A 27,029-nucleotide genomic window follows, 5' to 3' on the forward strand; every position below is an offset into this window, starting at 1 on the left:
GCTTGGGAAACGATTGGGAGACCCATGGGCTCAGGCAACATGAGAGTATCTGAGTTGGATATTGGATATGTTGTGCGGGACCTTCAGAAATCTCAAATTCCGGCTCAAGCAGTGCAGCACCCTTGGGCTCATGAGAGAGACTCACAGGCTCAGTGGAAGAGCTGGCTGGTTGTAGTGAGGATGCATTCTGAGGAATCAAATGAGTGGGGAGGCTGTAATCTGAATTTCTTCAAGCGCCCTTTATATAGTTAAAAAAAATGTGTGAAATTATTGGGGACTGATGCAGTTGAGGGTGTTTGTTAGCAATTTCCCTTATGGTGGAGAGTCCCACTGACAGTATGTGCATATCCTCAGTCATAATTCTTTTTCAAACTCTTTGAGATTCTTAGAAACTCTAATCTCAGTTTCTCATCTAGAATTTGTGTCTAGTGTTGGTGTGATGAAGCCCTGTGAATGTGACAAACTTTTCTGACTTATTCTGGCCAACCTTTCCAGACAATTTTCATCAAAAAGCAGGCCACTTTACTTGGTATCTTCCTGGTGGAAACACAAACATTGATATTTTCAGTCAGCCAGTGGCTGTAGCTAACCTTCGTGGAGACATTGCTTCATTTGAAACACAATACTCCTTTTTGTGTCAGACATCGGCAGCAGTTTTTGTCACACACACACGTCTGTGAAGGTTCTCAGTCATCCAGGTCATCGTAGTCAAAGGAATTTGCAAAGAAAAGCGTCTGGACTTCTTTAAGTTGCTTGAAGACGTTTCACCTCTCATCCGAGAAGCTTCTTCAGTTCTAAGGTCAAATGGCCGAGAGTCCCAGATTTAAACCCAGTGGAAGTATCCCCCCAAAGAGGGACACAGGACCCCCTGATGATCCTCTAATCACATGAGCCAAGGTGTGAAAGCGGGTGTGGGACCTAATCAGCCAGGGTTTCGGGTGAGCTCATTGTGAAACCTGGCCCCACCTTGTCATGTGAATTCCTGAGGTCAGATGGCCCAGGATGTGAGTGGGCGTTAAGGCGTCTGGGGATATAATCCAGTTTTGAGTCCCCTCCCCAGGAACTCAAAACTGGGTTAATGACAACGTGTACAACCATTGGAGATGTGAGCAGGACAGACGGAACAACTCACGGGAAAAGTGTGGACTTTATACCAGTTTTTAAATTGTGTTGATAGGCCACGTAAAACGAGAGTTATGATAAAAATATATGCAATGTTTGGTTTTCTTCCTGAATACTAAAACAGTAAAAATGGCGTTTTATAAGGAAAACGCTCGAAAGTACTCTCCGCCTGTGAGCAAAGACAAAACCAAAAAACCCCCCACCCTTTCCTATTGGTTGAAAAATGTACCATCAAAAAGCACCAATCAAAACATGATATGGCAACATGGCATTTAGTTGTTTAGGAAGGGGGAAGTTTTAGGAGTGACTACAGTGTTTTGAGATGTGAGAGATTTGCGACATTTAGCGCAAATCTTGTGTAGTTAGTGTGTAGTGTAGTCAATAGTTTTGTTGTGTGTGTCAGAACAATGAGGCGACATCATCTCCTGTTGTCAGGCCTGCAGGTATCAGGCTGTTGTTCTCCTTTATCTCATAGTGGACAGAAATTATTTTTTGGAGTGGCACAAATAATTTGTGTGGCATCAAATTTGATGCAGAACAGCTGATTGCTCTGTAAATAGTTTGAAATGTTTGTTTAAAAAACACCTTGGCTGCATTTTTAGGTAAACAGCTGCAAGAAACTTTGTTGTTTGCATAACTCAGTTACTTTTTAAAAAAAGTAACTATATAATTAATTGCCCAACATTGGTCATTATATACTGTATTTTGCAGACAGAGAGTTACAGGACTCTCTCCCAGACCACAGACTCATAACACAAGTCAGCTTTATAAAAAAGAAAGAAAGAAAGTTGTGTTTTCAAAATTGGAGTTCAAGTTACTTTTACTTCCAATAGTGTTAACATACTACACAGGTCATGAACAAGTTTTTTAAATTTTCATTGTAAGTGGGCTAAAGCAGTTAATTAAAAGTAACATGTAAATGCCGTAATTTGATTATTTTAATAAACCATGTAACTTGGATGGATTCGAATCGTCTGATGTCGCTCACAGTGGTCCAAGGGATCACTCAGGGAGTTTGTGTGTTCACTCAGACACATGAAAAATTAGAGGGAACATTGGGTGCAAGCAACTCTTTTGCCAATGCCCCTGACGCCACCCCCACCATGATGCTACGGCCCATGTCGCCCATATCAAAAACTGCCACTAACCACCACCACTTTTTTTTTTTTTGCACAGTCGAGGAGCGTATCAGGTCACATTTCACTGCCTGTTATACCTGTATAACCATGCACGTGACAAATAAAGAATCTTGAATCTTGAATCTAACTACACTGCCTTACAAAATGAAAGTAAGTGAGGCACCTCACCCCTTTACGAGAAATCACAGGATCTTGAGTAAAAATGAAAGTGTTCATTTAACAGTATAAAAGTGGTGGTCAGAATACTGGCTGCACTACACTGTCTGAGGAATTCAAAGGAAGCGACTTGTCTACAGAAACAGGAAAACAATCGTACTGCCAATAGTGCAGAAGCAGACTGAGTTAGACCGACAAATCTCTTCCATTTCGGTAGGTTGTTTAATACTTTTATTTATTTATTTTTCATAGGGATGTTTCTGTTATGTGGATGATAAGGAAGACCAGATGTTAACTAGTGAATTCACCAAGCTGCTTTTCTCAGTGATTATCAATGCAATAGTCTAGTCTGCAATAAGCAAAAGATTTCTCAAGAAAGGCTTTCATTCTTTGTAGACTTACAGTCTGATTATTGGGTTAAGAAGAAGTATGCTTCAGCACACATTAGTCTAACACACTGTGCTGACTAAATTGCATTATGTGCATTTTGGGGTTGGTATAGAACAATAACAGGTCACAAGTCAGATGAAATTGGATAGAAAACTATCCAAATCGGACAGGATGCATATACTTAATACAAGAATAATAAGATAAGGAGAAGAGAGTTTTACTTGAAAGAACTGTTTCACAAACACTTTAAAGAGTAGAGCAGAGCTGTCATGTGCAGGCCTACTTTAAATTAAAACGCATGTGAAATGATCCACAAGTGTAAACCAAGCTTTACAAATGTGTACAATGATTTCTATGTCACCTTTGAAGACTCACACACGTGTGCTTCACTTCCCACACAATTACTAAGGAACACATGTAAAAGCATTTCACGAATGCATACATCCAAACCTGAATAAATACTGATCATTTACGCACAATTTATTAAGTTCAGCTTCACGAATCTGATCATTTTGACTTTCAAAAACCTGTCTGTATGTACAAATGTCTAAAATAACACATAACATGTCTCTCGCTCACCCACAAAAGCTTAAAAACCGCATAACAACAGTTTTTTAAAAAGTAGGTTTTGACAATTTTGCAAATTACTATAAAAGCTGTATAAGAAACCACATGAACTTGAGTAAAATTGAAAGTGTTCAACTAACAGTTTGTACCACACCTAAGGTCCACTGCACTGCTTTACAGAATGAAAGGAAAGGAGGCACTATACACCTTTACAAGAAATCACATGATCCTGAGTGAAAAATAATGTGTTCATCTAACAGTGTAAGAGGAGTGGTCAGAATCCCTGCTGCTCTACACTGCCTGAGGAATTGAAAGGAAGTGACTTATCAACAGTAATAGTACAACAATTTTATTGCCAATAGTGCAGAAGCAGAAAAACGTTATGTTTTATTGAGCTACTGGCCGAGCCACATTCTGACGGCTCAGCTCAGCTTTTCAATCAAGTGTGCAGAACATATGGCCACAGATCCGATGATATAATGAAAAAATCGATCGTCAACCTGTGACCTAGTTTGTCCTGGTGCAAGTGCACTTATGGACAATGTATGAACATGGTGTTTGTTAATGTCACTCGACCTGAAGTCTAATAATAGAACATCACTTGGGTGCAGGCAGGCTGTTAACCCCACGCTTTTAAATTCATACTGTATTAAAGGACAAAAATAGTTAAAAACCACAATTCAAAACCCTTATTAACACAAAACAATTGTTTTGTGAACCACATGTTTTAGGGCACAGGGCTGCAAATGACCATGAAAATCATGCTCAGGGTTTTACTCGTTTGCTTTCTATTGCTTATGTTATTAAAAGTACTCAAATTGTTGGTGAGATAAGGGGAGAAACGGAGATATTGTTCTCTTGAGATGTGTTTGCAATAATGTATTTTGATGTTTTTTTCTCTTTTTATTATCATTTGTAAAAAAGGAAAACAATGATAAAGATTTAGCTGTTGAGCTATACTGTGAGGAAATAAATGATCCTCCATCAGTACCAAGTTCTAGCTGCAGGAATGACTTTCAGCAGATGCTTACAGGAGGTAAAGTCAGCTTTATGCTTTCTATTGCCACAGCAGAAGGACATGATATGATGTGACTTCTGTAAATAAAACCATTAATATATTAATATTATACTATTGTTATCCCTACAGTTACTTGTTGTCACGTCAAGACAATACTGTTTAATATCGACTGTGAGTTAGTGTCTCAGCATTTGGACTCGCCTGCTGGTGAAACTGAGAGCAAACAGTGATTACATGCAGACAGGAGGAAACTCAGCAAGAGTTGACAGACATGGACAGCTCAGAGCCAGACAACCTGAAACTAGAGGAACAAAAGTCCAGCCAGACTCCTGAAGACATGAAGGATGAAAGCAAAGGTCAGTCTATTGTTGGTATTTTTTAAAGAAAGTAATGATGCTTAATGTGAAATGTACATCAGAGTGTGAGTCAAACAGTGATGATGAAACAGGGAGAACACACTTAGATCTTGATAATATGATCAACCATTCAAACACAGAGGACATGGTGAACCCCCTCGACGTAATCACTGCTCTCTTTCTGTGTTCTGATGGTTTTCTACAGCAGGAAATGGCACTAAAAATGTCCATGTGTCAGTTCTCTGTCCCTCTGCTGCTTTCTAAATGTGACACAGGACAGTGCACACTCATGCTGTGGGCCATGAGAGACATTGTTAAAAAGTACAGACCTCAGTCTCTTTCACAGTCAAAGAGCTTCATTGAAGAAAGAATCGTTCTCTCTGAACTTCCAATGGTCTCTTTTGTCAGACTGGGTGAGTGCTCCTTGTCCAAGTCAGAGATTCTCAATAAGGTTCTGAGCAATGATCAGCAGTACCATGACACCTTTGTTCACCACAACATGGAGTGTGGTGACAGTCCAAGAAGAATTTCTAATGGCCTGACTGAAATTACTTGGTATCTTCCTGGTGGAAACACAAACATTGATATTTTCAGTCAGCCAGTGGCTGTAGCTAACCTTCGTGGAGACATTGCTTCATTTGAAACACAATACTCCTTTTTGTGTCAGACATCTGCAGCAGTTTTTGTCTTCTTTGATCATTTGGATTCTGAGTCTGAATCTGTGATCAATCTGCTTAAAAGCCAGAACAAAAAATCACAGATCTTCTTGGTCGGTAACTGTGAGAGCAAGCGCTTCAATTTGGATACTGTGAAAAATCTGGCAACCAAGTTGGGCTTCAGCAATAATAACATTATTTTTAAGACAAAGCAGAAAAATGAAGCATACTTTGTAAAAGATTTGAGGAAAACTGTCAGAAATGTGGTTGAGAAAGCAGAGCTGAAGATGAAAATAGAGGAGATGGTGGATATTGCTCATCAACTGAGAATCGTGGTTGATGAAGACGCTCCAGAGTGCCAGACTGCAAAGAAAAATGCAAAAACCATCACTGCAAAAATTCAAGACATCCATAAATATAAACAAAATGAGCTTCCCAGACAAGGCCAAATTTGGGAAACACTGACCTCGTTACAGAAGGAAGACTTTCGACTTCAAAATGTTGGGTCTAAAAATGTAGAAAATTACAGAAGTGATCTTCAGAAACAGAAAGAAGAACTGCGGAAAAAGCAGAACTCTTATGAGATGTCAACAGCTATGACAAACTTCATCACAGGGATATCAAGGTCAGGAACAGAAAGGTTTTATTTTCTGAAATGGATGCGAATGAACCTCGATAATGTGTCTCATATGAAACTGTGTGAACTCAGGGAGAAATATAAAGAAAAATGCAAGAACTCTGAGAACAAAGAGGAGATCAAAGAAATTGACAGACAAATTTCCAGCAGCTCACTGGGGACTGAACACTTCTTCCGTGAAATGGGTCAGATCTATGAAGCTTCACTGTCTCTTCCAGAAACAGACCCATCACGTCAACAATTTCAGCATCTGCCCAAATGGTGTGCAGAGTTGTTGCTTGATGGATTTCCTCTTGAGCTTGTAGATGGAGATGCATCCAACATCCCTCTCAGATGGGTGAGTGATGTTCTCTCTCAGCTCAGTGACTTGGTGTCTCCAAACAGAAAGATACGAGTAGTCACAGTTCTTGGAGTTCAGAGCACAGGAAAGTCCACTCTCCTTAACACCATGTTTGGAGTGCAGTTTGCAGTCAGCAGTGGTCGATGTACTCGAGGTGCCTTTATGTTGCTCATCAAAATCAATGAAGACGTGAAAAACGTCCTAAACTGTGACTTTATGGTGATCATTGACACTGAGGGCTTAAAGTCACCAGAACTTGCACAACTGGACAACAGCTATGAGCACGACAATGAGCTTGCAACACTTGTTGTGGGGCTGAGTGATGTCACGATTGACAACATTGCAATGGAGAATTCAACAGAAATGAAGGACATCCTACAAATAGTTGTGCATGCTTTTCTCAGGATGAAGGAGGTGGGCAAAAAGCCTAAATGTCAGTTTGTTCACCAGAATGTGTCGGATGTTTCAGCCCATGACAAGAACTTACGAGACAGGAAACTGCTCCTGGATCAGTTAAATGAGATGACTCAGGCAGCAGCTAAAATGGAAAAGAAAGAGGGGAACAAGAGCTTCACTGATGTGATGGAGTACAGTCCAGACACTGGGAACTGGTACATTCCTGGACTGTGGAATGGAAACCCACCAATGGCACCAGTTAATGCAGGATACAGTGAGGCTGTATATGAGCTCAAGAAAAACATCATCCAATTTCTGGGAAACTGTGAGTCATCTGCTAATGATGTCATAGAGTTTAAAGAGTGGGTGAAAAGCCTGTGGAATGCAGTAAAGCATGAAAACTTCATCTTCTGCTTCAGAAACAGCCTCGTAGCTGATGCATACATGAAGCTCTGCACAGAGTTCAATAAATGGGAGTGGGAATTCAGAAAAGAAATGTACACCTGGGTAACAAATGCAGAAACAAAAATTTACAATTTTGGTTTCTACATTCTGCAGCAGCAGAAATTAGACAGGGGATGACAGAAATTGATAAAATCAAAAACAATTGAGATTGAAAAAGCAGTCCGTCAATTAATTGATAAATGTCAAAAGAAAAACATCCAAATGACAGATGCAGAGTTGGACAAAGAGTCTGAGAAGATGTGGAGTGAAACTTTACAAAAACTGTCTTTCTCTAAACAAAAAACCTCAAATGTCACCAACAGGGTATCCTACTATCTGAGAGATAATCTTAAACATAAGGGGAGCCGTGCAAATTAGTTAAGTCAAAGGAGTCTGCAAGATTGTGGAAAAGAATCTTTTAAATGGACAACTGACGACTTGCCCCATGTTTAATTACAAAAAAATTAAACATGGGGCAAAAAAGTAGTGTTTTTCGGTCAAGATGCCATAATGGCTGCACAACATCTGGCTAACAGCATAATAGATGCTTGCACAGAATATGTGGACGAACAAGTGAAAAGAAAAAACAATTACCATGACACTTACATCCAGGAGATCCTCCACATGATTGATGAGAAGCTGAAAACCAATCAAGAAGTTAAAATAAACATCGAGTTTGAAGTTTCTCTAAAACAGCACATCTGTGGATTTGCAGCCAGAAAGTTTCAGAGAATGCACGAAGATTTCTTAGAAGAAAATGACCCATACAGAAGTCTGCTTAAAAACAAGGAAAATTTTCATGAGGATTTCAAAGATGTGTTTCATGAACGAAACCAGAGTCAGAAGAAGGCAGAAGAATTCACAAATCGCTGCTTGAAGCCTGCTGTTGAAGACTTTGTTAATCGCTCCCTGGGTCCTGATATCATTGATGAAATGAGGAAACTCGAGCAGTTCAGCACAAGAATGTCCTTCCAGTATTCAATTTTACTGGATTTGCTCTCCAAGGAGGATTTTCAAAATTATGTCAGCTATATTTCCTCATATGAGAAGTATGTAAAAACATGAATACCCGATCAAGTAAAGAAGCACTTCGCAAATGAGTCAACAGTTTTTGAGTTTGAGGACCAACATCTGTGGTCATGTATTCACAGCATAAATTCTGCCATCAATGAGGCCAAAACCAGAGAGAGTGATGATTCAAATGAATTTGTTGAAGATATTTGGAAAGAACTTGGTGATAAACTGGTCATTTCCCAGGATGCTCTTGGTGCTTTCATGATACTGAACAATGCTGACAAGGAACACCTCCAAAAGTTGAATCTGTTCATCTGGACGTAGCGTTTTGTGGGAGAAACGTTTCGTCACTCATCCAAGTGACTTCTTCAGTCTCAAGACCTGACAAGGAACAGTTTGCTGACTGTCTCACAACATCTGTGAATGACATGGCAGAAACCCTAAGAAACAAATTAAAGGAATCTACCTTTGAAATGAAACTACAACATCTTCATGTGAATCCACAGAATGAGCTTTTCAACAAATTGATTGGTTGTGGCAAACAGTGTCCATTCTGCAAAGCTCCCTGTGATGCAGGAGGAAAAGCCCATACTGAGCACTTTGCTTCACTGCATAGACCAGAAGGTCTGGGTAGATACAGGTGGGAGCGGACAAAGCAACTTGTCACTGACATATGCTCATCCTCAGTGATCAGTGACAACAGATTTCGTTGCAGTCATACAAACAATGAATGGCACCCTTATAAGAAATACAAGAAAATTTATAAGGACTGGGCTATTCAGCCAGATAAGAGTCTCAAAGCATCAGACTACTGGAAATATATAATGACAAAATACAACAGGGACTTTGCTGAACAATATAAAGCAGAACCTGCTTTCAGATTTTTCAGGGTTTTTTTTGGCATTACATCAACAAAGATCAGGCAGAAAAAAGTCTTGATGATGCATACAAGTAACTACTCGTATTGCTCCTCATTTCCAACTGCTGTACAGAAGATATTGCAGATATGGTTTTCATGATATTGAAGAAAATATCTCAATATTTTCCAAGACAAAAGTAAGATACTCTCAGTACACAGAAAATTTACCAGTGTGGAAGTCTTCCCCGGAGTTCAATTTAACTCAATTAGTGAAAAATAATCTGATATCAAATGTAATATATGTTTTGTGTGTGTTGTTTTTCTTCTCTTTAGTCAATTGTAATTTTGGAGAAACTCACTTGCAACGGCTTTCCCGGTACGTGTCGTATAGCGCTTTTAATTCCCATCGTGCAGATCTGCTTAAAGAAAAGAAATTCCCAAACAAAATTCCCAAACAAAACTCCCAGTGCACTTTTCAAAAATTAAAAAAGAAAATAACAGAATGAAATGAAATGAAAGATAAAAACACAGAAGCCCGATCTTAGGACCCAGAATATTCTTTCTCTAAAAAGTGAAAACACACCAAATCTAAAAAAAAGAAAAATGCATCAGCCAATTAAATCCCCAAAACTTTCATCAAGCAGCCACACGCTTCACACAAACGCAATATTCTTTGAAATGATCAGTTTCTTCTTTTGTCCCCAGGTGTGTGCTATGGTAAAACCTTCCCCATACATCGGAAACAAAAAACAAAAATAAAAACTAAAAATCTGCTAGTTTCACTCATTTAAACTCTGGCTGCAGGATTCTGCTATCATTCAATCATATTCCCCAAAATAATACTAATTCAGTCATCTATTTATCACTTCTCAACCCACTCAATAGACGAGACAGGATGACGGTAACAGTATTACCTACTTAAAATTGTGTTTGATCCTAATGAGCTCCATTACATGTGTGTGTGTGTTAGTAGGGTTAATAAATTTTCTATTTCTGTGTCCTTTTATTTACCTTCCCCATTTTTTCTGAAACAAACCTCCATTCACTCCACCTTTTTTTTTCAGAGACATCTAAATGAAAATCTCTGTCATAGTCATGCACAGCTAAACCCCAAATGCTTGCAGGTTACCATCGGCAACCACGCTGTGTATTGTTAATCCCTTCTACAAATACCCTCTTTTGATATGTGCCACTTCATGTATGATAGTGTGCTACCTCTAGTACATATTATGTACATGTGTGGTGTCACCTTTCCGTTTTCTCTAGCACTACACTTGCATACCTCAGTGCTTGTCTTCCTCCCCCTTTTGTGGTGGTCTGGACACTTTGTCAATTCTCCACTTCAAGGCAGTCGTTTGTCTCCCCAGATTCCTTAACCCAATTTGATTCCCCACACTAAAACAGCATTCCTCTGTCCTCACCTGCTCCTTCTTTCACTTTGGTCTCTTCTTCCACTTTGCCGTCCAATGGCAGTCAGTTCTCTTCAGCTTGGTCCCGTGTTTGCTCCCACTGTCTCTTTCATTGCCATCTTGCTCCAAACATGGCAAATGTCAAACTCAAACAATCTTCTCAAAAGTCCTTCACACACAGTGAAGTTGCAGCTTGCTGGAAACGCATCTCCATTCATCCAATCGAGATGATGGATCTTCTCTTTCTGATGTCGTTTGCCCATAGTGCTGCTGGACCTCTCTGCTCAGGTCTCTGGTATTGTCTCTTGGACTGCTGTCCACTGTTGATGTTCATGCTTGTGCTTCTGGAACTGCACTCCGTGTCTTCAAGAAGAGATTAGCTTCCTTGGAGCTTGCTTTTGCAGGATGAGGAAGGGAAGCTGCAAAACAATTCAGCCAAAACTTGGGCTGGGTGTTTCTATTTTTTGTTTCTAATGATCTTAACCTATAATTTTCTTCCAACTGCTGCCCGTGGAGAATTGATCCAGGTCCGTTCCCCACCTGCAATCGACAGACTGAGAGACTTTCATTATTAACTGTGACTGCATATGTTTTCATCACTCCTAAAGCAACACGTCTCCACTCATTTTGTTTTAAACTCTCCTGACTTGAAACCCCCAAAATAAAATTTTTATTTGTTCTTGACTGCAAAACACAAAAAATCTTCTTCATATTGTTATTAATTATTTTCATCCACAACACTCCAAATTCTGTTTTCTTTTGTGTCCAGCAGGGGAAGAAGGTGACCTGCAGTATCACTGCTTCCCCCAGTTGGAGACAATTTCCCACTCACACTTCCACACTTTTTATTTGTTATATTTCTTTTTTTTTTTACCCATTGTTTTAAACCCACATATTAACCTGTTAACTCACTCCTCCAACCTCATTTTCCTTTCACCCCAACAGCTCTCATCCAGTCCACAATCAAATTCTCCATTCCTCCTTGAATACTTGATCACCTTTCAATGTCACTGTTAATTTTATCAATTCATTTATCATTACCTTAACACTAATCCACTGTTTAGTTTTTTTTAATTTATTTTAGCTCATTTTCTCCTATTTGATCACTATGATCTCTTTGCTATTATTATTTCACCGACAATCAACTAATCTACTTTGTCTCCCCTTTTTCCTCCAGGGAGCTCACACACACACACAGCCTGGTCACTCGCCCCCACCTTTCTTTCTCTCTCACACACACACACACACACACACACACCTCCATTTTACTCCTCCTTTGTTCCACCTGTGAACCCGCCCCTCGAGGCTGGCTCTCACACAGCTCATGCTTCTCGCAGTCCCATTCACAACTTGCTGCGAGACACTTCCTCCTCTGCTGATTCAGGACAACACCCTGATCAGCACACAGAGCGGATATGGTCCGCTTTTTTAGAACTCAACAAAAACAGGATTATAAGCTCACGATCTTCAGATCGCAGCACAAAATACTTAAATTACATCACTGCCTTTAACCGCAATTTCTCTTTTTCTCAAAACACATATTCAACCCCCAAGAAACTCAGAATACACAACAATTAGTGGCACGGCCTCCCGGCGCAATTTTCAGATACACCACAAAAACACAATCTTAAACTCAAATCTCTTATTTCCTGTAACTTACTCCTGACCTTTATCGAGCCGACTCTAATGGCGATTTCCAACACACACACAACACAAACACACACTTTTAGACTCAAATTACTTTGTTACTTTAATTGACTCCCGGATTTCGATCAAGACACAGACTCCAACTGCGCTTTCACACACACTACACAGTCTACACACGCTGCAGTCAGTGGGCTAAGCAAAGCAGTCATACTCTCACTAACGAAACAACTTGTCCCCACTCTCATCCAGGCTATCAACCGTGACTAGGATCCAACACCTAGCTTTAGTTATTTCAGGCGTCCCCGGTGCCTAGGTAACCAACCTGGTCCTCCCGTCCCACCTCGCGTCCGAGAATAAGTGTGGCAGCCAAACCCGGAACACACACGGCCCTCCGCTGGTGACGAGGCCTTAAACCCCGCTTTCTAACTAAATAGTAACACACGTCTCCTGCTTTAACGCACGGGGACGGATCACAACACCGCCACTTTTTGCCTAATAACTAAGACGGATCACACACTGTCGCGGATCACACACTGTCGCGGATCACACACTGTCGCGGATCAAACACCGCTTCTTTTACCTACTGAGTGAATTTACACTGGGATATGCTCAACTTAGCGAACAAGAATAAAGTTACGTTGAAACCAAGCACACCATTGTTTTTCTTGTGACATTACCAATAAGTTTGATGTGTCACATGGCCCTCTTCCTATTGAAAAACCAAAAGTTGTATCCAAGATGGCCGACTTCTAAATGGCCACTATGGTCACCACCCATCTTGAGGAGTTTGCCCCCTCACATATACTAATGTGCCACAAACAGGACTTTAATATCACCAACCATTCCCATTTTATTACAGTGTATCCATATAAATGGCCCACCCTGTATTACCTGTTATTTTATTGTTTTACCAGAGTGGATCAATTGAGATCAAATTGGGCTGCATTTGGCCCATGTCCCTGGTCTAAAGGAATCTCAGTGGTTAGTGGAGTGCCTCTGTATTGGAATTTTCTTTGTTTTCTGTATTGATCACTTAGTGATAGCAAGATCACTCCTGTCACCAGTTGTATGCATGTAGAATGTTATCACAAGTGGGCCTCATTTTTATTGCACCGTCAACGATGGCCTATTGTAGAGAGTAAAACATAAGGCCAGTTTGGATTTAGAAAAGGCTACTATTGATGCAGATCCTGAGAGATTTGGAACTTGAAAAAGCAGCTGCCTTTGCTGTTCGATCCCAGTTTTGTTTTGACAAACGGCAGTCGTGGTTGTAATTGAAATGAAAAACCCATGGTAAATCATGATGGTGGGAGAAATGCCATAGCTGTTCGAAAGACAAATGCATCTACAGTAGCTAATTCAAACACCGGATATAGAGAAGAAATGGGTAGGAGAGGTGGATGTGATCTTGCTAAGCACTGTCCACTTCATGACAAACCCCGTCCTCTGGAAAAATGTACAGCCTTTAAAGCAAAACCACTCATGGTATGCAAGAAGTTATTGAAGGACCACAGACGGTGCTTTAGGTGCTGCTCAGTTACTCATGTTGCCAGGGAATGTCACATGAACCTACGGTGCAATGAATGTGAGAGTGACAAGCACAGCACTGCTCTTCATTGGGAGACTACACTCCCAGAAGTGTCGCCTCCTGCATCAGTGTCAGATACAGACCACCGAAACCCTTGCCTGTCCAGGTATGGTTTCATGGTGAGAAAGGACCACAGAAATTACTTAAGATTTCTTTGGCATGACCTGACCAAGGAGGTAGTGGAATACTGCATGTGGGTGCATGTGTTTGGGAATAGCCCTTCACCTGCAGTCACTATATATGGACCTCAAAGAGGTTCCCAAGAGTGTGAACACAAATATGGACACGACTCACGCCAGTTTGTGGAGAGACACTTTTATGTGGACGATGAACTGATCTCTCTCCCGACAGAAGCAGAGGCTATTGACCTCTTCATGCGCACTCAACCATCACTGGTAGAAACTAATGTTAAACTGCATAAGATTGCCTCCAACAGTATCAAAGTGATGTAAGCTTTCACCCCTGAAGATCTGGCTACAGGTTTAAAAGACTTGGCACTAAATGAAGAAGTTCTGCCAGCGCAAAGAAGCCTTGAGCTGTGTTGGAGGATAGATTCTGACACCTTCACATTCAAGGTTGCAGCTGACGAGAAACCGTTCGAGTGCTATTGACATGAAGTGCTCTGTACCTTGATGGCAGAGGTGTTTGCCATAATGAATGCAAGGCGATTGATTCCTGTCTCCTCCGATCCTTCTTCACCACTGCTGCTGACTCTCGCTATGATAGTAGCGCAGAAACCAGGTGTACCGCCTCCAGCTGGTGGGGTTGTTGGAAAAGAACTTTTGAGATAAAAAATCTAAGCCCCCCCCCCCCCCCAGGTGTGGAGGCCTAGCAGCTGCATGGTGGGGCCTGCCGGCTGTGGCCGAGTCAGGGCCCCTTCCGGGGGTGGGGTGCCCTCGGTCCTCTGGGACAGTGGCTCGGTCTGCTCTGGTGCAGCTGGCTGCTGGCGGGGCCTGCGGGCTCGTCACTATGGCCCTCTGTGGCTTCTGCACCATGGCTGCTGAGTGACCTCATGTCTGGGGGTCTCCTCAGCTCTTTCCGGGAGGGTGGCGCGGTTGCCTCTCCGGTGCTCCTCCTTGGGCTTTCGCTCTCTGGGGGGCCTCTGGATGTCTGGGCCCAGGTCTCCTCTGCCCCCACTTCATGCTCTGGGGGGGGAGGGCTATGGCTCCCCACACCCTCTAGCAAATCGTTACATGGAGAAACCTTTTGAACTTAAACACGCTCATGCACACAGGTGTACACACGGGTGCTCGCATACATAAACTATATCTTCCTTGGCTGCTACCTTAAAGCATATTGTGCACTGTCGGTCCCGTGTGCTGCTCAATAACATTCAATATTTAATATTTACTGTTACTTACACATATCTAGGTTGTTGTCTCTATATTGTGTTGTTGTGTTGTTGTTTATTTTCTTATAACAGGTGATCCAATGGATTTTCCCAGTATCTTCTTTTACTGTTCCCCCTTCCCTTTCTCCCTTTCTTTCTTTCTCTTTCTCCCTTTCTGTATAATTGTCTGTCCAATTTGTAATAACTTAAAATAAAATATATAAACAATTCTAATATCGATTAATCAAGTGGAAAAATATGGCATTGGCATATTTTCTCTAATTGAAAAAATAAATCCATTGGGCATCTTTCCTGGCTTTCAGACAACAATTCTGATTGCTAAAGTAGCGAACGGGACAGGCAAAAAAAAAAAAAGTAAGAAGAACTGAGACATTTTTCAAGATGTATATTGAATATTAAATGTAAGCAACAAAAAAAAGAACTTTTGAAGTGCCAGTGGAGACCGCACTCACACTGCCGATGCCCCTCACCACAGTCGGACCCCGGGATTTCAGAGTAGACGGCTGTGGTGAGTGAGAGAGACACTTTTTCCGCCTTTTCCAATTTTGGGACTGTTTATTCTGGGGCCGTGTTTTTTGTGACAGAAGATAATAATAAAAATGATCACAGTTATTGAATGTTACTAATTAATCCCTTAGCTCAGAGGTTCCCAAAGTGTGGGGCCCGCCCCCTACGGGGGGTGCAAAGCCATTGCAGGGGGGGCGCGGTATGAAAAGAAAAAAAAAAAGAACGCTGGGACACTGCTAGCATAATGGACAGGTTTTTGACGGGGCTCGCAAACAAACGCAAAGCAGGAGATGAAGCATCACCAAATATGTTTCCAAACCAACTTCCTTCCAAGCCAAAGCCTAGAAAATATGGTGAAGCATATCTTCCCTTTGGCTTCACTTGCACAAGTGCCAAGGTAGTTCTCCCCTGTGAACATTTTTCTTGTAAAACAAAGGGGGGCCTAGTAAAAAAAGTTTGGGAACCACTGCCTTAGCTGTATGTAGATTCCAAATTAATCCAACTATATTATTTGATGCACAATGTTTCCTTGTTTATCGAAAAAACAAATGAATTAAACTGTGTTTATATTCATATTTGGCTTCAATTTAAAACACCAGTGAGTTCAACCCTTTGTGCATTGTGTAACTGTGTCACAGTGGGATACACCGGCGTAATTTTGAAGCAGACTCAAAAGCAAGACACAGAGGACAACAAACTGTGATAAACAAAAGGCGAGCCTTTATTATGTCTAAACCAGGTGGCATGACAAAACAGCAGGGACAGTGACTAAATTAAACTAGGACCTAAACTGGAGAAACTGAGAACTAAGACTCTACTATAAACGACAATGACTGTGACTGTGATAAAACAAATCCGAAAATATCGGATTTGTGCTGTTTTTACACTGTCATACCATGATTGGATATGGGTCGCATACAGTCAAAAAAGTCGGATTTGATGCACTTTCGCGTGCAGTGTGAATGTAGCCAGAGCCTCCACATGTTCTCACTGTAATTTGCCCCTCATGAATGAATTTATGATTGCACTAATTTGAATGTTTGGGAGAAAATCAAACGCATTTTACTCACAGTACCCTACAAACGTCACTGCTGTTTAGTTTTCTGTCTTCATTTATGTTGGAAGTGATAGCAGAGCTGTACGTTTGAATTTGTTTCCAAAATCCCTCATTTAGATGAAGCTAGCGAGATAATAGTGATGCGCGAATCATGAACGAATCGTTCAATACTCGAGAATCACTTTACTGACTTGTTATGATTTAATGTTGTCAGTGTTTTGTTTTATGTTATGTTTAAGGATTTGTTCTCGTTTCCTGTTTTATTGTGAAGGTCTGCGTCTCATGTGAGTGTGTTCAGTTTTACCTCTGTCTCGTCTTGTTGATTATTCCCAGCTGTGTTCCCCACCTGTGTGTAATCTCCCTGTGTTTCCCTGTGTGTATTTAAGTCGCGTCCTCTGTCTTTGTAGTTTGGCTGGTCCGTCAGTGTATCCACCATGTCTCATCCGTGTGTTTCCCTGCTGCCAACCGTCATCTGTTTTCTGCTCGCTGTTATTCGTGTTCAGGTTTGTGTTTCTGTTCAGGGTCAGTAGTTTAGTTTTCCCAGTATAGTTTAGTTCTCCGTTTACCATTTTGTCCATCTCTTTTGTTGTGTTTGCCTTAGTGGCACCAGCCATTTTTAGCCAACCTGGTTGTCCATTTTAAGATAAAGCCTCTTTTCATCCCACAATCTGGTATTCATCTTCTTTTATGTTGCGGCTATGAGCCGGGTCGTAACAGAATTGGGGGCTCGTCCGGGATCCATCTGTCTTCGCTGGAGGGTCCGAGGGACCGCTTCAGCATTCCGTTGTCGCTGGAGGGTCCGAGGGACCGCTTCAGCATTCCGTCGTCGCTGGAGGGTCCGAGGGACCGCTTCAGCATTCCGTCGTTGCTGGAGGGTCCGAGGGACCGCTTCAGCATTCGTCTGCCTTCGCTGGAGGGTCCTGAGGGACCGCTTCAGCATTCGTCTCTGCTGGAGGGTCCAAGGGGCCTGTCCAGCATTCATTCGTCTCCGCTGGAGAGTCCGAGGGACCGCTTCAGCCTTCCGTCTTCGCTGGAGGGTCCAAGGGGCCTGTCCAGCCTTCATTCGTCTCCACTGGAGGGTCCGAGGGACCGCTTCAGCCTTCCGTCTTCGCTGGAGGGTCCGAGGGACCGTTTCAGCTCAGCCTTCCGTCTTCGCTGGAGGGTCCGAGGGGCCTGTCCAGCCTTCGTCTGTCTTCGCTGGAGGGTCCGAGTGGCCGTTTCAGCATTCCGTCTCCGCTGGAGGGTCCGAGGGACCGCTTCAGCCTTCATTCGTTTCCGCTGGAGGGTCCGAGGGACCGCTTCAGCCTTCCGTCTCCGCTGGAGGGTCCAAGGGGCCTGTCCAGCCTTCATTCGTCTCCGCTGGAGGGTCCGAGGGACCGCTTCAGCCTTCCGTCTTCACTGGAGGGTCCAAGGGGCCTGTCCAGCCTTCATTCGTTTCAGCTGGAGGGTCCGGAGGACCGCTTCAGCATTCCGTCTTCGCTGGAGGGTCCACATAAGTGGTCCGCAGGTGCGCATTCGCTGTCAAAATAAAAGACACGCACCAGATAAGAAGTTGCAACGCGCGTTTGCGTACCTATAAAAGGCACTGTTTTTGTCCCCTAGAGTGGGATTTTCATGGCATATTCTGCACCACATCTCTGTGTGTTCATCATTTGTTTGAAGCCAGCTCACCTCCTGCAACCATTTTTCCGAGAATACGCGCTTCGTTTGCGGTTCGGACTCCTTCTGACATTTCTTTGGAGGTGGAGGAACACCAAAGTAATTGCTTAAAGGAGCTTGTTTCTTCGACATCTTTAAGAGTTCTAAACAAATGTCTGTCCTCTTATGTACGCAAACGTGCGTTGCAACTTCTTATCTGGTGTGCGTCTTTTATTTTGACAGTGAATGCAGACCTGCAGACCACTTATGTGCACCCCTGTTTATAAGTCCTTAAGTATATAGGCTCTCAGGAAGAGATACAGTCAATGGATTCATCTGCTGTGCTTGGTGGAAGTAAGAAGTTTATGGGCTCAAATTGTGGTCATAAATATTTTGTACTTGTAAAGCAGTTTTGTACTTGTAAATCAGGATTTGTATGTGTAAAAAGAATTTGTGTCTGCGTAGAAAAGATTTGTTTGCGGACATAGCCAAAAAATACATGTGAAACTCTGCACTCAAGTTTCAAGTTTCAAGTTACAAGTACGAATTTTTTCTTCTTCTATTTTTCTTCCTTTCAGCTGATTGGTCAATGTCATGTCAATCACAAATTGAACTATCCCATCAGAGAACAGATGGGTTTGGCTGTCGGAGGGATGCTTTACTGAGCTCCAGGTCCTTGAAGGATAAATGCCCTTTGACGTCTCTTATCGCCACACCATGAAGGAAAACATCTGTGTTACGTGGGTGTTCCAAAAATGTGCAACTTGCTGCAGCTCTTCCTGTTAAATATTAACAATTAAAAACATCTCATATCAGTACAAGCACACATTTCTTTTTGCTCAACACGTTACTCAAAAGCACCACACAGTATCAGTCATAACAATAGAGTTTATCAAAAATAAATGGTAAATGGCCTGTATTTGTGTAGCGCTTTACTTAGTCCCTAAGGACCCCAAAGCGCTTTACACTACATTCAGTCATCCACCCATTCACACACTGGTGATGGCAAGCTACATTGTAGCCACAGCTGCCCTGGGGCGCACTGACAGAGGCGAGGCTGCCGGACACTGGCGCCACCGGGCCTTCTTACCACCACCAGTAGGCAACGGGTGAAGTGTCTTGCCCAAGGACACAACGACCGAGACTGTCGGAGCCGGGGCTCGAACCGGCATCCTTCCAATTACAAGACGAACTGCCAACTCTTGAGCCATGATCGTCCTCAAAAATACTCAACAACAAGAATAACAGTGGTAGATACGTGATACTGTAGAAAATTTAAAGTAATTATTGAACATGTATTGTAATTTTATGTTTCTGGCCAGTGAAATACGCTTTTTTTCATATCCTCAACACAATGATAAGCCTGTTTTACGTGCATGGTGGGTGTTAAAGCAAACTTTTTATTCTCCGTGTCTCCCTTTCTCTCTAACACACACACACACACACACACACACACACACACACACACACACACACACACACACACACACAATGACTCATTAAAAGAACATAAACAAGGTTACATATCTTGATGTTGTTCAGGCACGTAAACAATATGAGCTGCTTGTCCAAAAAACATCCAGAAAAACAGTCATTGTCTTTTAGTTCTTGGACACAATTTATCCCGTGCTGAGCATGATGCTGTCTCAGGAAGGCCCACCAGCCTTCAATACATTGATTTTGATTGCTGGACCCAGTAATAAAACAGTTTCTGACGTTCTGATCCATAGACCACCGCAAGAATCTTTGCATCTCTGCCATTATGACATATTCCTGTCCCAAATCAGAGTGAATCCTGGCAGGTGAGCCCATCCTCTTTTCAACTTCTGCTATGAAATAGCCAGCAATGACTTTGGGATCATTGTTTGTTGAATAGACATGAACCCAAATCATAACTCTGGAAGAGCCATCAATGGCCCCATTTATACAGATTCCAAAAGGCTTCAGTTTGTCACAGTACTTTGTGTGACAACATAACCTGCCTGAATCCAGTTCATGTGGTGTAGTTTGTATCCATGGAGCCTCCCTTGTCCCTCCACTTGATCAATAAGAAATCCTGCCACCTCAATCGGATCGGACTCCTGTACAGTTGCATGCGTTTTAGATTTCTTCTAAGTGTCCGTATCCTTATCACAATACTGTCCAAACTGCTGAAAAACAGCCCCCCCCCCATGCCTTAATCCAAGCATTAAATAGAACTTAATTAATTCTGATAAACGAGCCATTTTCCCGCACTCTGATCTGCACTGTCATCCACTTCACTATGTTTTAAGGCAAACGAATATATAATGTTTGAATAATAAAAGATATGTTATAATGTGAAAACTTTATTGTTCAAACAATATAATTATTTTATAACAATTACATTATAATTACAGCCTTTTTTAGTTATAACTTGATAATTATGCATATTGTAATAACGTGATATCATGTTGTTCAAACATGAAAATTATATTGTTAGAACAATAAACTTTTCGCGTTATAATGTGATATACCTCTATTTTTTTATTGCCTGTGTGGCAGCTCTACGCTTCCATAGTCAGAGAGTATTATCAGTTCATACAGATGCTACGGGGCTCATTTTCTGGGCGTCTTAGTATGTGATCCGCTGCCAACAAAAACCATCAGCAGATATCCGTGCATGGGCATTGTGAACACAGACCCATCAGCCTTACCTGGGGAGCACTGGCTGGAGTTCTATATCACAAAAGACAAGCAAGGGTACTTGACAGTTTTGACAATTCACCAGACAAACTTTCATCTGAGATAAAACATTTTCTATTACAAAAACTGCACTATCATATTGCATTCCGGGAGACAGGTTAAGAACCACTTCTCAGTAACCTGCGGACAACATTGTGTTTTTTCTATATGATATGCAAAAAGGGATATCTTATTTAAGACTAATTAATATGTACGGCAATAATCTTGTTTGTAATGATGCCATAGTTTGTCATTTTGTTAAAAAAAAAAATAGTGTTACAGCCGAAAGGGCCAGGCTTTGTGTGTGGATTCAAGTGCAGACACAAACGGAGGCAAAACTGACGTGGATACAGTGCTTTATTTACAGTGGCTAATTTGGTAACAATGCAAGAAATTCTGAAGGCTGGGAACTACGAACTGTGAGGTAGAAAAACTATTAACTATGAGGCAAAACTATGAAACATGAAACCCAAACTGTGTGCTATGGCTAGATTCAAATGTCCATGAACGGGTCCTGGAGAGGGGAAAGAGGGGCACAGCCCGGGTGGAGGTACACAGAGTACCTAGTACTGTAATGAGAAGAGACAGGCAGTCAGTGGAATTCCAGTGAATCACGGCTGGTTGGTTAAACTATGTTGATAATGGCTTACGCGTTGCAGGTGAAGGTGATGTAAAAGGAGGGACTCCAAGAGATCTGGGTGAGTAGTGATCCAGAATGTACTTGATCCAACAGCTCTGGCAGGGAGGCAGGTGGGTGGAGCGCCATGATGAAGGGAGTGTAACCTCAAAATCAGCACAGGGGTCTAGACTAACTTTTTGCCATGGTTGCACTGGTGCACCCAAATTTATTTCTTAGGTGCACCAGCACAAAAGTTAGGTGCACCCAAATTTTTCAACCGCATCGCTTAACCCTACTGTTTTATATGTTCACATCTTCTTCTTCTTCTTCTTTTTTTTTTAATTGCTGTCCATACAGACAATACAGATTTGTAAATGGTTAACTAACATCTTGTAAACACAAAGTTCTTTATTTGGAGCACAGTTTTACAAGAAAGATAAGTTACTGAAAAAGTGCTTGTGCTTAAATTGCTTTGGCACTCTTTGGCAATATTGTAGACAATGTTAAACTTAATCATCATTTCGGCCTCCTCTGACGACCTGTTTGCTGCTGCCTGCCGCTGAAAGGCAGTGGGAAGAGGGGACACTTGGGCAGTGCATTTATCGTGGCATGAAGTGTGTTTTCTGGATACACTGTGCTTTTTCAGTGTTCAGATGTTGATGTGTCAGAGAACTTGCTATGCATTTCAGACGGATCAGGCCTTAACTTAACTTAAAAAGTTATCAATTGTTCTTTTCATCTTTTCTCATTACCCACAGCTACATCCACTTCTGTCGGGCCTAGGCTACTCACTAGGGCTGGGTATCATCACTGATTTCTATAATCCATTTGATTCCGATTCACAAGGTTTTGATACGATTCAATTTTGACTCAGACAGTCAGATATATTATAATTCTGATCATTTATCAGTACTAACACTTGTGAGACTTCATTGGAGGTGTGAGCATCACAGCAGATACCCTTGTGTCAAAGTGGCTGAGGATAAAACACAGAAAAACATGAAGGAGATTTTCCTGGCCTGGCGTTTTATAGCAGATAACCTTAAAAATATTCTGCAGTAAATCAAAAACTGAAGAAAACCATAAATCAACATCTGAACCTGATGCTGTTGAAATGAAGCAGAGGAAAGTTACAGAGGTTTTATTAGAGACACAGCTAAGCGTTTTTAGAAAGTTTAAATTTCTTCGGTATTGAACAGCAGAAATTGGGCTTTCTTGTCAGAAAGAAAAGGTAACGTGAAAAAAATACGGAATACACCCCCCCCCAGAGATAGATTAATGAAAAAAAAAATTACAGAGCGATAATTCGGGGGTCATGGAGTACCCAAGAGCCATTGTAAGGGGTTGTCAGGGTTGCCAAAGGTTTTATTAGAGACACAGCTAAGCGTTTTGCAATTTGTCATAATTTGCTATTAAACAGCAGAAATTAGGCTTTCTTGTCGGAGGTCATTTTTGGGAAAAAAAAAAAAACATGACTTGTGCCAGCAAATAATGCAGAAAATAGAGATTTGAGATGATCTTCTTTTTTTGCTGGTTCAGTCAATTTTGGTTGGAGCGAGACAAAACCTGCAGCTTCAGAATCTAGCGCAAAAAAAACGACAAACACAAATCGCGGACCGAAGGCATCAGAATCTGTGAGATAGCGTGTGAAAGCCGACATCTCACTGATTCTGATGCGTCGGGTCTGCGCTTGGTGTTTATGTCTTTGTGCGGAATCCATTTACCTGCTCTCATTTGTGAGCTTTAACCTGAGATTCTGGTGTTTCTGGCAAAATAAATTTATATTTAAAAGTCGATCCAGGATTTAATGAATCGATATTGCTTTATTCAAGCTACTCAACTCTCTCTCAAACATACACACGTATAGGACTACAATAATTTATGGACAACAGCCATTCAGAGAGGTCCCACCCCTGACTATCTGTGATTGGTTTAGACCACCATATAGGTATAATGTGTGTCTGTTGTTGACCACACAGAGACTTTCACAGTTAGAATAGAATAGAATAGAATTCAACTTTATTGTCATTGCACATGTCACAGGTACAGGGCAACGAAATGCAGTTTGCATCCATCCAGAAGTGCTTTAGCTGCGATATAGATATATTACAATATATATTAGCAATAATATAGATGTGTAAGTATATTACAGAAATGGGTCTATTATGGTATGTTATAATGTACACGGTGTGAAGTATGTTATGAATATTCTATAACTATAAGTATGTACAGGCTGTAGTGAGTACAAGCTATGTACAGGCTATGAACAGGATATAAATATGAAATAAAAACTATACAGAAATCTGAGATATACAGTTATACAGAAATGTGAACTATGCAAGTTATAAACAGTTGTAGGATTGAAAAATTATCATATGTACAGAATGATATTCACACAGAACTATACAGTAGTGCAGTTAGGATAATTGTGATAGTGATAAAGTGCTAGTGGTTGTGGGTGTGTGTATGTTCAGTCCATGAGTTTAACGTGGGTCAGATGTCAGGAGGCAGAGTTCAGGAGTCTGACAGCTGTGGGGAAGAAGCTGTTCCGGTACCTGGTGGTCTTAGTCCGGAGGCTCCTGTAGCGCCTCCCAGAGGGCAGGAGGGTGAAGAGTCCATGTGATGGGTGACTGGGGTCTCTGATGATTTTCCCAGCCCTTTTCAGACACCGCTTCCTGTAGATGTCCTTTATGGCAGGAAGTGGTGCTCCGGCGATGCGCTGGGCAGTTTTCACGACCCTCTGCAACGCCTTCCGGTCCGAGGCGGAGCAGTTCCCGTACCAGACTGTTATACAGTTGGTCAGGATGCTCTCGATGGTGCAGCGGTAGAAGTTCACCAGGATGTCTGAGGACAGGTGGTTCTTCCTCAGAGTCCTCAAGAAGAAGAGGCGCTGGTGAGCCTTCTTGACCAGCTTGGAGCTGGAGTTGTGGAGACTTTTGTTTTGTACTGAATGGCTGGTCGCACTGGTGTAACCTAGGATTTTTTTTAGTTGCACCATTGAGAAATTAAGTCGCATATGCGACCAAATTGGTCGCACTCTATAGCCCCTGCAGCATCCAGACAGAGGTGAGTATTGTTCCAACTGTGAAGCATGATGGCAGGCGGGTAACTATGGCAGAGAGAAAACACTATGACCAACCATGCAAGATTATTATTTGCTGACTTTTCATGGGCATTTAACACAATTCAACCCTTCTTACTTGCTGACAGGCTTTACAATCATTTTTGACTTTTTGACTAATAGGTCACAATGTGTGAGCTTGAATCATGTATTTTCTGATGTGCTCTCCTCTCCTATTGGATCTCCCCAGGGTTGCCTCTCACCCCTTCTGTTCACTCTGTACATGAAAGATTGTAATTTTTCGAACAGACACATCCTGAAGTTTACTGATGACACAGTGATCGTCAGTCTTCTTGTGGGGAACAAGTCAGGCCATGGGCAGATTATAGAAGATTTTGTGGTTTGGTGTGATGAGTCCTTACTTTCACTGAATGTGTCAAAAACTAAAGACAAGATTATTGATTTTAGGAAGTCCTCTTATAGCTCAATGCCGACTATTATTAAAACTGCTGATATTGGGATTGTGGAGAGTTATAGGTATTTAGGTGTAGTGCTTGACCATAAACTGTGCTTTGAACCTCATGCTGATGCCACTACTAAAAAAGTTCAGCAAAGACTGTTCTTTTTAAGGAAAATGAAATCTTTCAGTGTCTCATCTGAGATGTTGTCTTTGTTTTATAGAAGTTTTATATTATGTCTTTTTGTATCGCTGCCTAGTTTGGTAACTTGACAGTGAAGAATAAGAATCGCTTGGGACTTCTGGTAAAAACTGCTAGCAAAATTCCGGGGCGCTGGCAAGACGAACTTTTGGCCATTTATAAATAAAATGTCCTTAGGAAGGCTCATTCTATTGTTTATTGTTTGAACCATCCACTTCACCGTGAGTTTGACTTGTTGCCCTCCGGCTGCCGTTTTAGAGTACCTGTGAGGAAGACCAAAAGACTCCAGGTTTCTTTTCTCCCTCCTGCAACCCATATACCCACCACCAGTGTTGGGAAGGTTACTTTTAAAATGTATTCCACTACAGATTACAGAATACATGCCCCAAAATGTATTTTGTAACGTATTCCGTTACATTACTCAATGAGAGTAACGTATTCTGAATACTTTGGATTACTTAATATATTATCATGCTGTTTACAACTATGTGAATGTACTATTGCTGTGTGATTTATTACTATTACTGAAAGTAATAATCATGTACAGTTCTGAAAGCAATACCAACTAGATTTTTAAATCTTAATGTAAAACGAGTAACAGTAGGGTGGACATTAGGTAAGGCTGCACTTACTTGCAGCTATCTTGTATAGAAAAGTATTCCGTGTGTATATAAAACAGGTCAGCGGCTCTGAACCGTAGTAAAGGGACGTCTGGCTAATACGTCGGGTTCCGTGTGGGGCTCGTAGCTGAAAACTAGCTTTACTTTGTTGTCTGGGTCAACTTTGCTAGCGAGAGACAGAGAGAGGCGCTGAAAGACTGCTCCAACTGAACTTTTCGTTTCGGAGAAAAACATGAACACAGTGTACAGTCGAGTCTTAATAGCTTACTTACAACTGGGCTCGTCAGGCACTCTTTTTGGCTGCAGTGGTTATTATTATATTTACATGCTTCCAGCTCCCGTTTTTGCTCCGTGACAGCTCGGACTTCCTTTCTCTCCCTCCCTCGCTCACAGACACATAACGTGTATGGCAGTCCATTCTCCCTGCAGCACGGACTACACTGCCCATGAGGCTACATTCTTTAGGGCTATGCCTGTAACACTCTGCCGATTGCCTTTATATTAAATAATTAAAAAAATATATATCTTCACGTCATTATGACACGCGAGATTGAGACACAGGCATTTGAGCCTCTTAATGCGTGTTTTGTTTGGGTTTCCACCGGCCTAACATATGAAACAGGAAAAGACTGCCGTGTAATCCCTGTATTTCAACAAAGTAACTGTATTCTGAATACCACCTTTTAAAACGGTAACTGTAACGGAATACAGTTTGTTAAGGTTCAAAGTTGGAGAAAAGGAGTACGGAGGGCTCACCAGCAAATAACAACTCTGGTCCAGAAGATGTGATCAAAGCAAAGATTTATTGATAACACGCATGGAGTCCGAAGCTGGGCAAAGTCAGCAATTGAACTGAGCTTACAACAATTAGACAACGGTTTTATATGAGTACAATAACAAAGCCCCCTCTTTTGCAAAAATAGACAAAGTACAGCTTACGTCACTTAAACCACAAAATGTTCCGTGAACTTTAACATAGTTTAAAGAACATTACGTCTCATCTCCATTCCGGTGTCGCCCCACGTACGGCTTCTTATCTCAACCCCGGTTGCACTTCCTCTAAGTACCTCGGCACA

The 27,029-nt window shown here is 41.7% G+C and overlaps 1 protein-coding gene across 2 annotated transcripts; it reads left to right on the forward strand.

Moving 5' to 3' along the window:
* The first annotated feature begins 2,491 nt into the window (after positions 1-2,491).
* On the forward strand, positions 2,492-7,567 carry LOC109201286 (up-regulator of cell proliferation-like). Of its 2 annotated transcripts, XM_025904178.1 has the most exons (3): positions 2,492-2,630; positions 4,299-4,410; positions 4,522-7,567. In XM_025904178.1, exon 3 carries the CDS (start codon positions 4,783-4,785, stop codon positions 7,357-7,359), a length of 2,577 nt encoding a protein of 858 aa, XP_025759963.1. In that variant the 5' UTR covers positions 2,492-2,630; positions 4,299-4,410; positions 4,522-4,782; the 3' UTR covers positions 7,360-7,567. The 2 variants fall into 2 exon arrangements, with proteins under 2 accessions (XP_025759963.1, XP_025759964.1); XM_025904179.1 differs by lacking the exon at positions 4,299-4,410 and having other exon boundaries at positions 2,517-2,630.
* The last annotated feature ends 19,462 nt before the right edge of the window (positions 7,568-27,029 follow it).

This window comes from Oreochromis niloticus, linkage group LG3 (genome assembly GCF_001858045.2).
Source record: "Oreochromis niloticus isolate F11D_XX linkage group LG3, O_niloticus_UMD_NMBU, whole genome shotgun sequence".
Taxonomy (NCBI): Eukaryota; Metazoa; Chordata; class Actinopteri; order Cichliformes; family Cichlidae; genus Oreochromis; species Oreochromis niloticus.